Below are 13,389 nucleotides of genomic sequence, written 5' to 3'. Positions count from 1 at the left end.
TCTTTGCTCTTGTTTGTTGCCTGTGTTTCACATCTTAAAAATTACTGTCACTGAGAGATTGTGTTTATTCTTGTTTTGTGTTGTAACTGCTTCAATCTGCTCTAACATTTATTTTCTGTGTGTGCCTTGTCCTGTTCAGTTTTTATCTGAGCAGTTTTTCCTCCACTTTTTGCAGTAACCTTTTATTGCTGCTTATTTTTACCATAACTCAAAGCTATAATGTGACATCCAATATGGCTTTAGTGTAGAATTTTAGGACCTTCTGTGTAATTCTAAAAATTGTATTTTCACCTCCTGGGCTTCTGTGCCTTTTGTTATGGAATGATTTGGGTTGGAAGGGACCTTAAAGATGATTTAATTCCAGCTCCTGTCACAGGCAGGGACACCTTCCACTATCCCAGGCTGCTCCAAGCCCCATCCAGCCTGGCCTTGGGCATTTCCAGGGATCCAGGGGCAGCCACAGCTTGGGCCAGGGCCTCCCCATCCATATATTCCATCTTTATTCACTCCATAATTTACAAAAGGATAAATTCTGATGTTGGCTGAGCCTTCTCAATATCTGTAGGAATTCATTTCCGTTCATTTCCTCGCTTACTTTAATTTCAAAATGAATTTCTCAATAGAACCTGGACACTTGACCTTAATTTTATTGACTCAGTGTATTTCCCCGATATATTTCTGTTAAACCTCCGTGGTTTTGCTGGGTTTGGCAGCTCCACCATGCAATATGTGATCCTCACCTACATGAAGCACCTGGGAGTCAAAGTCAAGGAGCCTCGGAACCTGGAGCAGAAGAGGGGCAGGATTGGTTTCCTGCCAAAGATCAAGGTACTGCTGCATTTGTGTGCAATTCAAACCCCCAGTTTTGCAGGAAAAGATCAAAAATCCTGGTGGTTTTCCACTGTTCCAAGAGGATCTGGGATTGCTGAGCTGCACAGGCAAACCTAAGAGCTGAAATTAGGTTCTGCATCTGTTGGCAGATGCGAGATTTGGAAATAATTGGAATAATTTCCTTTATCTCTACCCCTGAATTCACCTTGTTTTTCACAATTATTAAAACTCTGGGGGAGGAATGTTTCATAGAACACAACTTTGAAACACAGGAGGGTCTCATTAAAGCTGTTGCCTTGTTTACTTCAGTTCTTTCTGGAGAAATTTGCCCAAACCCTCCTGGTTTGTGATGCAGGAGAGCTCTTCTCCCTGCCACCCCCACTTTTCCAGTTATATAATGAATATTTCCACCAAAACTTCATCCCTGTGGGTGTGATCCCTTGTCTCCCACAGCATGGGGGTGTATCTGGTCACAGTAGCTACTTATTTTCATCAGCATTTCGGCTTCTTTTGAAATATTAAGAGAGTTTCAAGCAGCTCTGCACCAACTCTGGAAAGGTGAAACAGTTTGTGTCCTCTCCCTTCTGCAGCTTAAAGGAATTTATTAAAATCTCAGTAAACAGCTGGATTGGAAGCAGTGAGTGATGAGTTTTTGCTTTTCTTTACCTGCAGCAAAGCATCAAGAAAGAGAAAGAAGGAGAGGAGAAAGGGAAGAGGAGAGGCTTCCCCAACATTCTGGGGCCCCCCAGGAGGCCAAGCCGACACGACAGCAGTGCAAGTATGTCAGCCCAGGAAACCCTGAAAGGCACAGAAAATCCCTGCTGCCTTTAGCAATCCCTAATTCCTGCCAGGAAAGCCTGTTTCCCCCATCCCCCCTTCCTAAACCTCATCCCACCCATCCTGCTTTACCCAGTCCCAGTCCTCTGAACTTGGATCCCACTTCTCCCAGTTCCTTTGGGAGAATTTGCACCTCACTTCTCCCAGTTCCATTGGGAGAATTTGGACTCCAGTCCTCCTAATTCCCTTGGGAGAATTTGCACCTCACTTCTCCCAGTTCCCGTGGGAGGATTTGGACTCCACTTTTCCCAATTCCCTTGGGAGAATTTGGACCTCACTTCTCCCAATTCCCTTCCACCCCTGTCTCACCCTGAGGGGCTAGGGAATGGAATTTTGTGCTGGGATTGAGGCACTTTGGGGCAGGATTGAATGATTGATTTTCAGCAGGATTGAGTGATTCTAAACTTCCTGTTGTTGAAATCTGGTTTTGAAGACGCACAAACCTCTGCAATGCTGCTTCTCTCAGCACTGCAGAAGCCATTCCAGCAGCGTGATGATTGCCTGTGTTCAGTTGGCAGGGCCATGGAGATGCAGAAGCCCAGGCACCCCAAGCACTCGCCCACAGCCTCCTCTGTGAGCCCAGAGCCCCCCGAGTCCAGCAAGATGCGGCAGAGTGGCTCCTGCAGCGATGGCACAGATGCCCCTTACCCCCCTGCCAACCCCATGTCCCCCCTGGCCATGGGGCCCTTTGCCTCTCCAGAGGGCAGCAAGGACAGTGACACAGGTAGGGTGGCACCAGGAGTGGTTCAAGGTCGTGCTGTGAACAGGATGTGCAGAGCACTGATGCAACGAGCTGGGCCAATTAGGAAATGCTTTGATGTCATTAGAGCTGCTCTTGCTCACCTTAATGAGCTTTCCTCAATTAGGGAATGTTGCCACGAGCAGCAGTGGTTGTTAGTGGGTTCTGCCACGGTGGCATTGGATCATCCAACAGGAAAGACCCAGCAGGTGTCACCTGAAGCTTTTTGAGATTTCTTCTTACCAGCCTGGGAATCAAGTTCCTTCAGCTTTGAAGCTGGAATCGAGAGACTCTGCAGTTCTCTCATGTCCTCTGATCTGGTTCCTCACCTTTCCCATTTATCCTGTGTCCAGGTTTGAAGCAGCCTGGGGAAGCCCCACCTGCCAGTGACTCCATGGATGGCACCCCCCGCACACCCAACACCACCTTTGAGTTCCCTTCTCCCTTGGAAAACCTGCAGGAGGAGGAGGGAGAGTCAGAGAGGTAACTCTGGGTGCTTGAGGGAGCCTTGAGAGAGAGTCAGGAAGTCTTGGAATGGGTTGGAAAAGATCTTTGTAGAGAATCGTTTGTCAGTGTGAGAGTGGCTGTTGGGATTTAGTACATAAAATTATAGTGATGTTTGTGTTAAATATTGTTGGTAGAATTAGGAAACTTTGATCTGTGCTGTGATGGAAAACTGTCAGGAGAGGGGACAGAATGCTCTGCTGGAGCTCAGACCAGCGTTCTGAAGTTGTGCTGAGTGTCTGAGCAGGGACAAAATCAGGGACAAGCTTCTCTAACCATTTCCTTCCTTCCTTGCAGGATGGTTGACATGGGAACACCAAAGCCTTTTCGCAAGTGAGTGTGCTTAGAAATGTTTGAACTTGACTGAATGTGTTTGGATTTCAAGAGGTTATAAAGCAGAATGCAGCAGTGCTCATTGTTCTGAGCCAGCACAGTTGTCTGCATGATCTTTTTTCTTTAAGAACACATGAAATCAGACTCTGGCAGCCATTTGGGGGGCAGGTGGAGTGAGTTATATGCAGAAAAACCCCTTTGATCTGTGAGTGGATTGCTGTATCCACTGATTCGAATGGATGGGAGTTGGGTTAGGGAGTTACAGATATCCCTGTTTTCCTTTTCAACCTGTGTTGCTGTTGGTTCTGTACCTGCAGATAAACAGAGGCAAGAAACTGTAACCTGCCCTTTTCACTGCCTTGATACCTCACTGCAAATGGTTTGATCTGTGTCATTAAAAGGAGGATTATGAAAACACTCTCAGAACAGGCAGTCCCTCTGTAAAGGGCAAAATTAGTGAATGTGCCCAGAGGTTCAGGATCAAACAGGCTCCAGCTGGCAGGGACAGTGTATTCATAAAGCTGATTTATGTACTCAGCTTTTCCTTGAAATGGGAATTAGCTCACATTTTCTCTCCTCCCATCAGGATGGACAGTGTTGGCTTTGCAGATGTGCAGAGTGAGGATGAGCTCTATGACTTTGACATGGACATGGACCCTCCCAACTGGCAGCAGCTCGTGAGCAGGGAGGTGCTCATGGGGCTCAAACCCTACGAAATCAAGCGTCAAGAAGTGATAAATGGTGAGATGGAGGTTCTCTCTTACCTGGCCAAGCTCAGAGTTGAAACCTTCCCCTGGAGCTTTGAAATTCTTAAAATTTACAATTAGGTTTTTCTTCACTGGTTTTGTGAAGTAGTGGCTGGAGAATTGTAGAACTTTTGGTTTGAAGAGTTCTTAGGTGTGAAACCCGTGCTTGTTCCTGGGAAATAACCTGAGGTGAGATTGCTCCAGTCCTTAGAGGAGAAACAAGCAATACCAAGTGATTATTAAACAACATTAAGGCACTGAAAGGCCCGTTTATAATATGTTCTGTAAAAGAAAACAAGAAAAGCTTGGGTTTTTTTGGAAAGCAGGTGGTGGAAATGCAACTCCCAAACTTGAGCAGATTTGAGCTGCAGCTCCTGCAGAAGTCTCTGCGTGGATTTGTGAGCTCAGAGCTCGCCGTTGGTTTGGGGTAAACGATGGAATTTTACAAACAATTGAAACATGGAATTGCAGCAGAGGCTGGAATATGGACCAGGGAGGGAGATGCTGCTGAGGGACCCGTTCTGAGCTCACCTCTGGCCCCTCAGTTGCCATGGTGCTTTGCCTGTCTCCCCAGAGCTCTTCTACACGGAGCGAGCCCACGTGCGCACGCTGAAGGTCCTGCACAACGTCTTCTACCAGAGGGTCACCAGGGAGGGCATCCTCAGCTCCAGTGACAAGAGGAAAATCTTCTCCAACCTGGAGGATATCCTTGGGCTGCATGGTAGGAGCAGCTGGACTCTGGAATTCTGGCTTCCAGTGGCTGAAAAATTGAAGCAAAGGGACCCTGGAGCACGATGTTGAGATAAAGCAGAATTCCTCAGGGCGCTGCCCTGGGTCTGCTTTTGCTCAGCCTTGTTCCATTTCTGATTCACAAAGATATTTTGATAAGGAATCATGTGTCCAGTGCTCCTTTTCCTTCTCTGTGTTGATTCATGCTGATAAAAGGAGTAATGAGATTTATGTGCCAGCATTTGAGATGGCACAACTGTTCCTGAAGAGAGCAGAAAACAGGTTTATAAAGATTGATGCCTGCTTGTTTCTAAGGGTGGCTCTTCCTCCTTGTTTAGGGAAAGGACTGCTCACAACAGGAATTTCAGCCATTGAATAATCAGCTGTGTGGTTTTATGGCTTCTGCATTATTCCTGTTTATAGAAAAATTATATTGAGGCTCTAAAAAGATAAGTTTGGAATGGTTCTCAGGGGTCATTTGAAGACAGGTGAGATATGAATGCAAAGGAGTTGCATCACATTTTATTAGATAGTCTAAATTTATGAAGTTGCAGGATATTATTTATTAGCTAATTAAAATGATTTCAAATCTAATCTCCTAGAATAGCTTTTATGTTAAATGCTGAAAATTAAGGCAGCAATTTGACCACTATTAATAAAATCTGCTTTTTTTTCCTTGTTCTTAAGTTGCACTGAACGATCAGATGAAATCTGTCCGAAAAAGGAACGAGACTTCTGTCATTGGCCAAATTGGGGAAGATTTGCTCTCCTGGGTAAAATTCTTTAAATATTTCTTATATTTGAAAATAATGTGTCATAGAATGACCAATAGAGGCAGAGGTTGGAGGAGGTAATTCCCAGCAATGGGAGCTGAAGGGCTGGGAGTTCTGGAGCCAAAACAAAGCTGGAGGAGGAGAGGGGAAAGAAAGCAAGAAGAACTCAGAGGATTTTCATCTGACTGGAGAGAGGAGTCATTTAAGGCACAGGAATAATTTCCTTGGGATGTGTGGGTGGAATAGAAAGGTACTTTTGGGTACATAAAGGTGAGAGTGGGATTTTGAGAAATGTAGTGGCACGATTTATTTCAGTAACACTGAAATGTGAGCTTGGTGTTGCCTCTGGTGCAGTTAAAAGATGGTTAAAAATACTGATTTCTAATCTTAGAATGTATAAATGTGGAGTTTATAGTGCTGCTGCAGGCTTCACTTTTGAGATCCTGATGGGAAGATTTGGCTGCCCCATCCCTGGAAGTGTTCAGGGATGTTTTGGGACAGTACAAGGCCTATGATGGGAATGAGCTTTAAAATCCCTTTCAACCCAAACCAGTCTGGGATTCTGTGATGTGGGAGGGGTGGATTCAGGAGAACTGAAGAGTTGGAGATGCAAAGGTCTCCTCTGGGAAGACAAAGGCTTAAACCAGGGCAGAAATGACTCCTCGTTTTTGTCAATAATTCCCTGGTGAGCCCAGTCCCGGGTGCCTCGTGCTGAGCTCCAGCCTGTCTAAACTTGGCTTTTTTGGTTTCCTGGCACAGTTTAGTGGAGCAGCAGAGGAGAAGCTGAAACTTGCCACTGCCACCTTCTGCAGCAACCAGCCCTTTGCTCTCGAGGTCATCAAGTCCCGTCAGAAGAAGGACTCGCGCTTCCAGACCTTCGTGCAGGTGAGTTTGCCACAGGCTCTGAGGTTTTCACCAGGCTTTGAGTTTTCTCCCCCAAACTCTGAGTTTTCTCCCCCAAACTCTGAGTTTTCTCCCCCAAACTCTGAGTTTTCTCCCCCAGACTCTCTGAGTTTTCTCCACCAGACTCTTTGAGTTTTGTCCACCAGGCTCTTTGAGTTTTCTCCCCTAAGCTCTTTGAGTCTTTTCCCCTAGGCTCTTTGAGATTTTTTTCCCCCAGGCTTTTGAGTTTTTCCCCCCAGACTCTTTGAGTTTTCTCCCCCAGACTCTTCGAGTTTTGTCCCCCAGACTCTTCGAGTTTTCTCCCCTAAGCTCTTTGAGTCTTTTCCCCTAGGCTCTTTGAGTTTTCTCCCCCAGACTCTGAGTTTTCTCCCCCAGACTCTTTGAGTTTTCTCCCCCAGACTCTTTGAGTTTTCTCCCCCAGACTCTTTGAGTTTTGTCCCCCAGACTCTTTGAGTTTTCTCCCCTAAGCTCTTTGAGTTTTCTCCCCTAGGCTCTTTGAGTGTTCTCCACCAGGCTCTGAGTTTTTTCCCCTAAGCTCTGAGTTTTCTCCACCATGGTTTGAGGTTGCCTCAGCACAGCCCAGTGATATCCTAGATAAAGTTCTGATAATTATTGATACTAATTAATGACATCGTGCCTAATGCTGCCTCCATCTGGGGATCATTTCCAGCCCTGTCTTTATCTCTCCTGGTGGTTTCTGGAGGGAGGAGCCCTCAGCTGTGGGGAGCACAGAGTGTCCTGATGGAATGCAGGGCAGCACACGGTGTCCCAGGCACGAGATGCCACCACTCTGGAGGTGGCTGCTGCCCGAGGATGCCAAAATGTGTGGGGCAGAGTGCTCAGAGTGCCAGGGGCAGGAGACAGATGCTGCACAGCTGCTGTGCCTGCCAGGAGTGGGGTTTGGCTCCATGTGGCATTTGCAGGAGAACATTATCTCCATTAGCACCGGCTGGGAGGGGCTCTGCGAGAACAAGGGGAGATTATCTTGACAAATGTCCCGTGTTTTGCTGCGGTGTGAAAACCCAAAGTGATGCTTTCCCTGGGTGCTGCTGACTGAGATTGATTGGGGATGGGCCCGTGCCCATGGGGAGTAATGAGGGGAGGAAGGCACTGCTGCTGTGATGAGCTTTTTCCTCTGGGTAATTGCAGATGGAGAGGGGATGTGTTGTCTGGGTGATAGATCTTGGCATCTCTTGTCTTGTATTTAATTACTGGAAAGTGAAGTAATAGATGTTTAAGTGATGAATAGATGTTGTGCATTCAGGTAATTATGGCCTTAATAAAAATGACAAATGCAGATATTGTGGTGTTGAAATTTAGGATGCTGAGAGCAATCCCCTGTGCCGGAGGCTGCAGCTCAAGGATATCATCCCCACAGAGATGCAGAGGTTGACTAAATACCCCCTTCTGCTGGATAACATTGCTAAATACACAGGTAAAGCCTTTCCTCTGGGGTTTGGGCACCCACCTCAGCAGGGTTTTTTAGCTAAATCTGTTAAATAACACTTTGATTTTACCTGTCTCTCTCTGTTTTCTTTGCGACCTCACTGCTGCCTTCTGCACAGGAGGTGTAAAAATAATAATAAAAATAAAAATCCAGTGTTTGTTCCTCCTTGGGAAAATAAAAAGGAAATTCAGTGTGAAATAAGTGAATCTGTCAAACCTCTAAAGCAGCACAGAGTGTCCTCATGCTCTTGCAGAGGGTGGGTTTAATTAGGAAGTGTTACACTGCAAGATACTTTCAGCACAACAGGTAAAAATGTGATAAATAATAGCACAAAATGCCTTCCCAGCTTTACTATCTGATACCTGCTGCAGAGTAATTTCATTACTCATAAAAATAGACTGCAGCTACAAGTTCCCTCTAATCCTAATTAGGAAAGCATGTGATACTCCATTATCTTTGATGTACTGGTTTATGTTCCTGTTAACTGAATTCTCAGTGTGGCTGCTGGTGCTGGTGAGGATTGATGGGTTCACCTGTGCCTGTACTCTTAGTAAGGATTTGAAGTTTCTCAGATTATTGTGAATAGTTGTCACAAGGCCCTCAAAAAGGGAGAGTAACAGTTGGATTGTGTGTAACGATCTGCAGGTCACGATGAATTCTCTCCTGTCACAAATCTCATTTTTATCACTTTTGCAGAGCAGTGCTTTAGTTGATGGACTTCTCTGTGAGTTTAACTCCTCTTTGTCTGATGTGAGGTCAGCAAGCAGGAGTGGAGGGCTGACAGGTCACACCTTTGGTCCCACTTGGTTTTATTCTTGCAGAGCTGCCCGAGGAGAAGGAGAAAGTCAAGAAAGCAGCAGATCACTGTCGCCAGATCCTCAACCACGTGAACCAGGCTGTGAAAGAGTCAGAGAACAAGCAGGTGGGAGGGGCAGAGTGAGCATGCAGGGCTGGGGGCAGCAGTGAAAGCTGCAAACCTGCGGCAGTTCTGCTGCTCCAAGTGATCACGTGCTTGCATTTCCTGCAGCATTTGGAGGATTATCAGCGGCGGCTCGACCTCTCCTACCTGAAGCAGTCAGAGGATCCCATGATGGATGAGTTCAGGGTGAGTGACACCATTAAAAACCAGCCCTGTGTGAATTGAGTTTACAGCCCTGTCCTTCACTTGCTGCTTCTTGTGATGCACGGTCAAGTGGTCTTTGGAGATAAATATTTCTGTGTGAAAATCAAAGCAATTAGTCTCAGAAATGTGAGTTTTGCCACCTTCCTGAAGATTTCCGTGGCTCTAACAGCCCAGTTCTGCACATCGTGGTGCTGATGAAGCTTGTCAGCTCTGTGCAACAAACCTTTATGGGCTGCAAGCTCAAGCACTGTATCCCAGAAGAGATATCTGATGGGTAATGAGATTATTGTGGATATTTATCTCATGTGAGTGCATGTCTTAGTGATGCTGTTGGAACTGGGGAGGCCTTGGAGAGCCCTGATGTGTAACAGTGGAATTGGCTTTAAAAGGAGAGCTTGTACAAAAACGTGGGAGATCCACACAGCCAAGTAAAGCCTGAAGTCCAGTATTAAAAATATTCTGTTTCCTGGCTCCTGTAAATCCCTGCAGTTCTGTTGGAAGCTGGTTACCTGCTGGTTGCTTCCCCATCTCCCTCAAAGTCAGTGTGAATAAAAAAAAATAAAATATATATATTCTATAAAACTGTGCCATTTTTCCTGCCCCAAATAAACCTGCAAGCTTTCAGTGAGGAAAGGAAGAACTTCCTGGCAGCTACAAAATCTCGCTGTCACTGATTGTAGACTCTGAGACTTGGAAGGGATGAATTGTGAAAATTGTCACTTCTGCTTGCCTGCAGATCTAAATGTCACAAGCACTGAAGTGCCTGAAGAATCCATTGACATTACAAGTCCTGTCAGATCATTGGGATGATTTGTAAATAATTTGTAGGCACACTTGACTTGCAAATCGAGTGCTGCAGCATTAATCAGCTGTGATGCTGGAACTGAATATGGGCTATTGGAAAAACTCCTGCTAGCAAACAGGTGACATCCTGATGCCTCAGGAGCTTGACTTGGTGGGAGAATTCCCCACCCTGTGGCACTTGGCATGTGGAAAAGAGCAGTGGAAATGTGATAAGCAGCATCTCTGCAAGATTTTGGGTTCCCTGCTCTGTTTCTTTTCCCAGCCTGGGTTTAGTGTTTAACTTTAAACTGGAGTCCCTTTGGCATCCCTGTGTTTTATCATGACTTGCTTCTGTAGAAATTTATATATTTTTTCTCTCCCCTGGTGACAGAACCTGGATCTAACAAAAAGAAAAATGCTCCATGAAGGGCCCCTGACCTGGAAAGTGAATCGTGACAAAACCATCGGTGAGTCTGGGCCACCCCCTCACTGCCCTGCCTCTGGGTGAGTTTGCTGGGAGGAAGAGGAGGGAAAAGCTCTGCTGCAGCTCCCCAATTATGCTTCTTACTGCCACCTCTAATAATGCCTGTGTGCTTCTCCGAGCTGATTAAATTATTCTTGTCAATTCTGAAATGTGCTGGAGCATCATTAGGGCCACGCAGGGACACAGCAGTCAGTCCTGAGCTGATCCAACTCCATCTGTAGCTTTCTGCTGGAGTTTTCACGGGGAAGATTTGCAAGCTTTGCCTGGGATGGCACAGCACTGATTGCTGCCTCTGCATGAGTAATCAGAAATGCAGCTTTCTGCTTTCTGATGGGAATCTTTTAACTCGTTCTGGGCTTTTCTGCACTCTGGGCAGATCTGTACACCCTGCTGCTGGAGGACATCCTGGTGCTGCTGCAGAAACAAGATGACAAACTGGTGCTGAAGTGCCACAGCAAGATCCTGGCGTCCACAGCTGACAGCAAACACACCTTCAGCCCCATCATCAAACTCAACACTGTGCTGGTTCGCCAGGTGGCCACAGGTCAGTGCAGCCCACTGAGAAAGCAAAAAGAGAAGCCAAAAATAAAGATTAGCTCAGTTGAGGAAGATGATTTTGTGTAGATTTGCAGAGTAGAACATGGGAAACTGTGTGGGCTTAATTCTTGGTTGTCCAACATTGTGCTTAGTATGGATGAGCTGTTTAACTTCTTTGCATCAGTAATAGGCATTGCTTGAGTTTTAAATAGACTTCTAAATGAAAGTACTCTGATTGTGTTAGAGAAAAAGCACTCTGGAAAGTATTAGCAGGGAAAAGAGGAGAAATGGAGCTTTTTCAAAATGGATTGAGATGGGTTTTTTCCTTTGAGGGCACATTTCTTTGATAGGACAAGGTCAGTGTGTCTGTATCAGCATTAGAGAGTTCTCTCATGGACTTTCTCCTTGCTTTGGGCTGGGGTTATGGCTCACTGTAGGAGTTTTTTGGGAGGCTCTGTGGGACCTTTGGCAGCTGTTTCAGTGCTCCCTTCCCTGTGTTGGTGCAGATAACAAAGCTTTCTTCGTCATCTCCATGTCAGCAACGGGGGCTCACATCTACGAGCTGGTGGCACAGACAGTCTCTGAGAAGAATGTGTAAGTCCTGGGGCCAGTCCCTGCTGCTGCTGGGGTTGTTGGACCTGAGAGACAGCAGGTTTTTTTGTTTTTTTTTTTACCCCATGAATTCCCTGACTTCCTTCTCCAAACTTAGCTGGAAACCTGGTGGTCTCTGCAGGAAGCATCCACGGGTAGTCCCTCCCAACTGGCTCACTCCAGACCCTTTCCTGACCTCCAAAATGCTTTTATTTACCCTTAAAAATTCTGATTTCTTTGGCCTGACTGCTAGATCAGACACAGAAATCATCCTTGCATCTTCATGCAGCACCAGAGATCTTTGCAGATTTACATTCTGGCGTCATAAACACCCCAGTGCAGGAACTGGATTCCATGGCTAAAAGCTTTATTGGGAGAAACTCTTTTCTCCTGAAGAATACAAAGGGAGAGATGTGTTTGTGGGACACATGACTGTTGTTGCATGTATTACACTCCAGTGATGTGTGAAATAATGCATTTTAATGTATTTATATATCAATTAACTGGTTGATCTGACAAGTGATAAGGTCCTGTCTGTCATTTCTCTCTGCTGAAGAGATCCAGGTGAGCTGAGCTTTGTGCTGTGCTGATTCCAGGGTGTTCCTGGGGGGACTGAATGTAACAGAACTTTTAAAAAAAAAACAAACCCAAAAACACAATAATAGTATCAACTGGATTTAAGAGGATTAAACAGAGAAATTCTGTTTCACTTCTGCATGGTTTTATTTGGTGTTTCTGCTGCAGCTGGCAGGACCTTATAGCTCAGATGGCAGGAACTGTGAAGATGGGGAGCAGCAGGAGAGTGATCCCACTGCCTCAGTCAGGCCCTGGCGAGTAAGTCAAAGCTGCAGGAAGGAGAAAAGCTGCTTTTTTTTCTCCAGCACCCCTTTTCCTGCTCAAAACGTGCCCTCCAAAGCATGGATCCTCCTGCAGATCAACGTGACTGAAAGGATGTGTTTGTTCTTCCCTCCCTGCAGAGAGGAGCGTGAAGAAGAGGAGCAGCAGAAGCTCAAAGAGCAGCATGACATTCCTGCCAGCAGCCTGCAAAGTCCAGGTGAAACAGGGATTGAGGGAGCTGGGAGCTGGAGATTTGCTCCACAAGGTGCAGATGTGCCCAGCCATATTCCTGGGGTTGGGGATCCTAGGGCTGCTTGGAGATTTTTTCCTGGGAAGGAATGGTTTCTTTACAAGTCATTCAGAGAAGTGGTGCTGAACTTCTTGGAAATTCGTCTTTTACTATTTCCATCTGATTCATAAACTGCTGGGAGAGTCATTTTTTAACCCTGGAAAGAACTGCCCTTTTACCAAAGCCACACTCAAGAATTTTTTAGCGTTTCCAGGGTGGAATTTTCTGCAGTTTTATCATCGTCGCTTCACCTGAATTTTTGTTTTCTGCCTTCTAGATAAAGACTTGGGCCTGGAGTCTCCCTTAATACTGAACCCTCAGTCCTCTTCACCCATCATGTCAGAAAAGGCCAAGGTGGAAGGGCTGCTGGGGGCTGAGGGGCAGTTTGAGAAGGTGCAGCAGGCAGAGCTGGCACTGAAGGACTCCTCTGCCTGCTATGAGCACCCAGCCAGCAGCTCAGCCTCGGTGCCAGAGGGGCAGTGGGCACAGGATGCCCTGAGGAACTGTGAGTACCCCGTGCCCCTGGGGTGGCATTTAGGGTGGGATTTGGGGTGGGATTTGTTCCAACAACTCATTTCCATTCATTGTCCACTCCCCCTGTGCCCGTTTCACACAGGATGGATCTGGCAGCGAGTTCTGGATCCATGCACTGCCCCTTGTCTGGGCTTTAGGCATCTCCTTGGTTTTCTGGGTTTTATGTATCAAAGGAGGGTGATAACAAATTTTTACCATCCATGGAGTGCTTTGATGGCAAAATTCTGTTGCAGAGCTTAGTGCAAATTGCTGGTCAGCAGTTTTTAAAGACAAGGCAGTCAGCCCTGCACTTGCTTCCACAGCACTGGAGCAGAACTGGAGATGTTGCTTGTGTTGCAGAATACAATTTTCCTTTTTTTTTATTGTTAA

The 13,389-nt window shown here is 46.2% G+C and overlaps 1 protein-coding gene across 4 annotated transcripts in view; it reads left to right on the top strand.

Moving 5' to 3' along the window:
- ARHGEF12 (Rho guanine nucleotide exchange factor 12) overlaps positions 1-13,389 on the top strand; it is a 73,388-nt gene that overhangs the window by 50,470 nt on the left and 9,529 nt on the right. For all 4 annotated transcript variants that reach the window (XM_088178015.1, XM_088178014.1, XM_014890448.2 and 1 more), the window contains 18 exons: positions 714-828; positions 1,504-1,609; positions 2,180-2,392; positions 2,761-2,890; positions 3,209-3,244; positions 3,831-3,985; positions 4,565-4,711; positions 5,407-5,492; positions 6,252-6,377; positions 7,716-7,830; positions 8,664-8,764; positions 8,870-8,947; positions 10,140-10,215; positions 10,609-10,776; positions 11,276-11,363; positions 12,105-12,194; positions 12,338-12,414; positions 12,764-12,991. In XM_088178015.1, the coding sequence (XP_088034141.1) occupies positions 714-828; positions 1,504-1,609; positions 2,180-2,392; positions 2,761-2,890; positions 3,209-3,244; positions 3,831-3,985; positions 4,565-4,711; positions 5,407-5,492; positions 6,252-6,377; positions 7,716-7,830; positions 8,664-8,764; positions 8,870-8,947; positions 10,140-10,215; positions 10,609-10,776; positions 11,276-11,363; positions 12,105-12,194; positions 12,338-12,414; positions 12,764-12,991 (2,135 nt within the window). The remainder of the gene's footprint in view (positions 1-713; positions 829-1,503; positions 1,610-2,179; positions 2,393-2,760; positions 2,891-3,208; positions 3,245-3,830; positions 3,986-4,564; positions 4,712-5,406; positions 5,493-6,251; positions 6,378-7,715; positions 7,831-8,663; positions 8,765-8,869; positions 8,948-10,139; positions 10,216-10,608; positions 10,777-11,275; positions 11,364-12,104; positions 12,195-12,337; positions 12,415-12,763; positions 12,992-13,389) is intronic.

This window comes from Sturnus vulgaris, chromosome 23 (assembly GCF_052056855.1).
Source record: "Sturnus vulgaris isolate bStuVul1 chromosome 23, bStuVul1.hap1, whole genome shotgun sequence".
Lineage (NCBI taxonomy): Eukaryota > Metazoa > Chordata > Aves > Passeriformes > Sturnidae > Sturnus > Sturnus vulgaris.
This window is presented reverse-complemented; position numbering and strand designations above follow the sequence as displayed.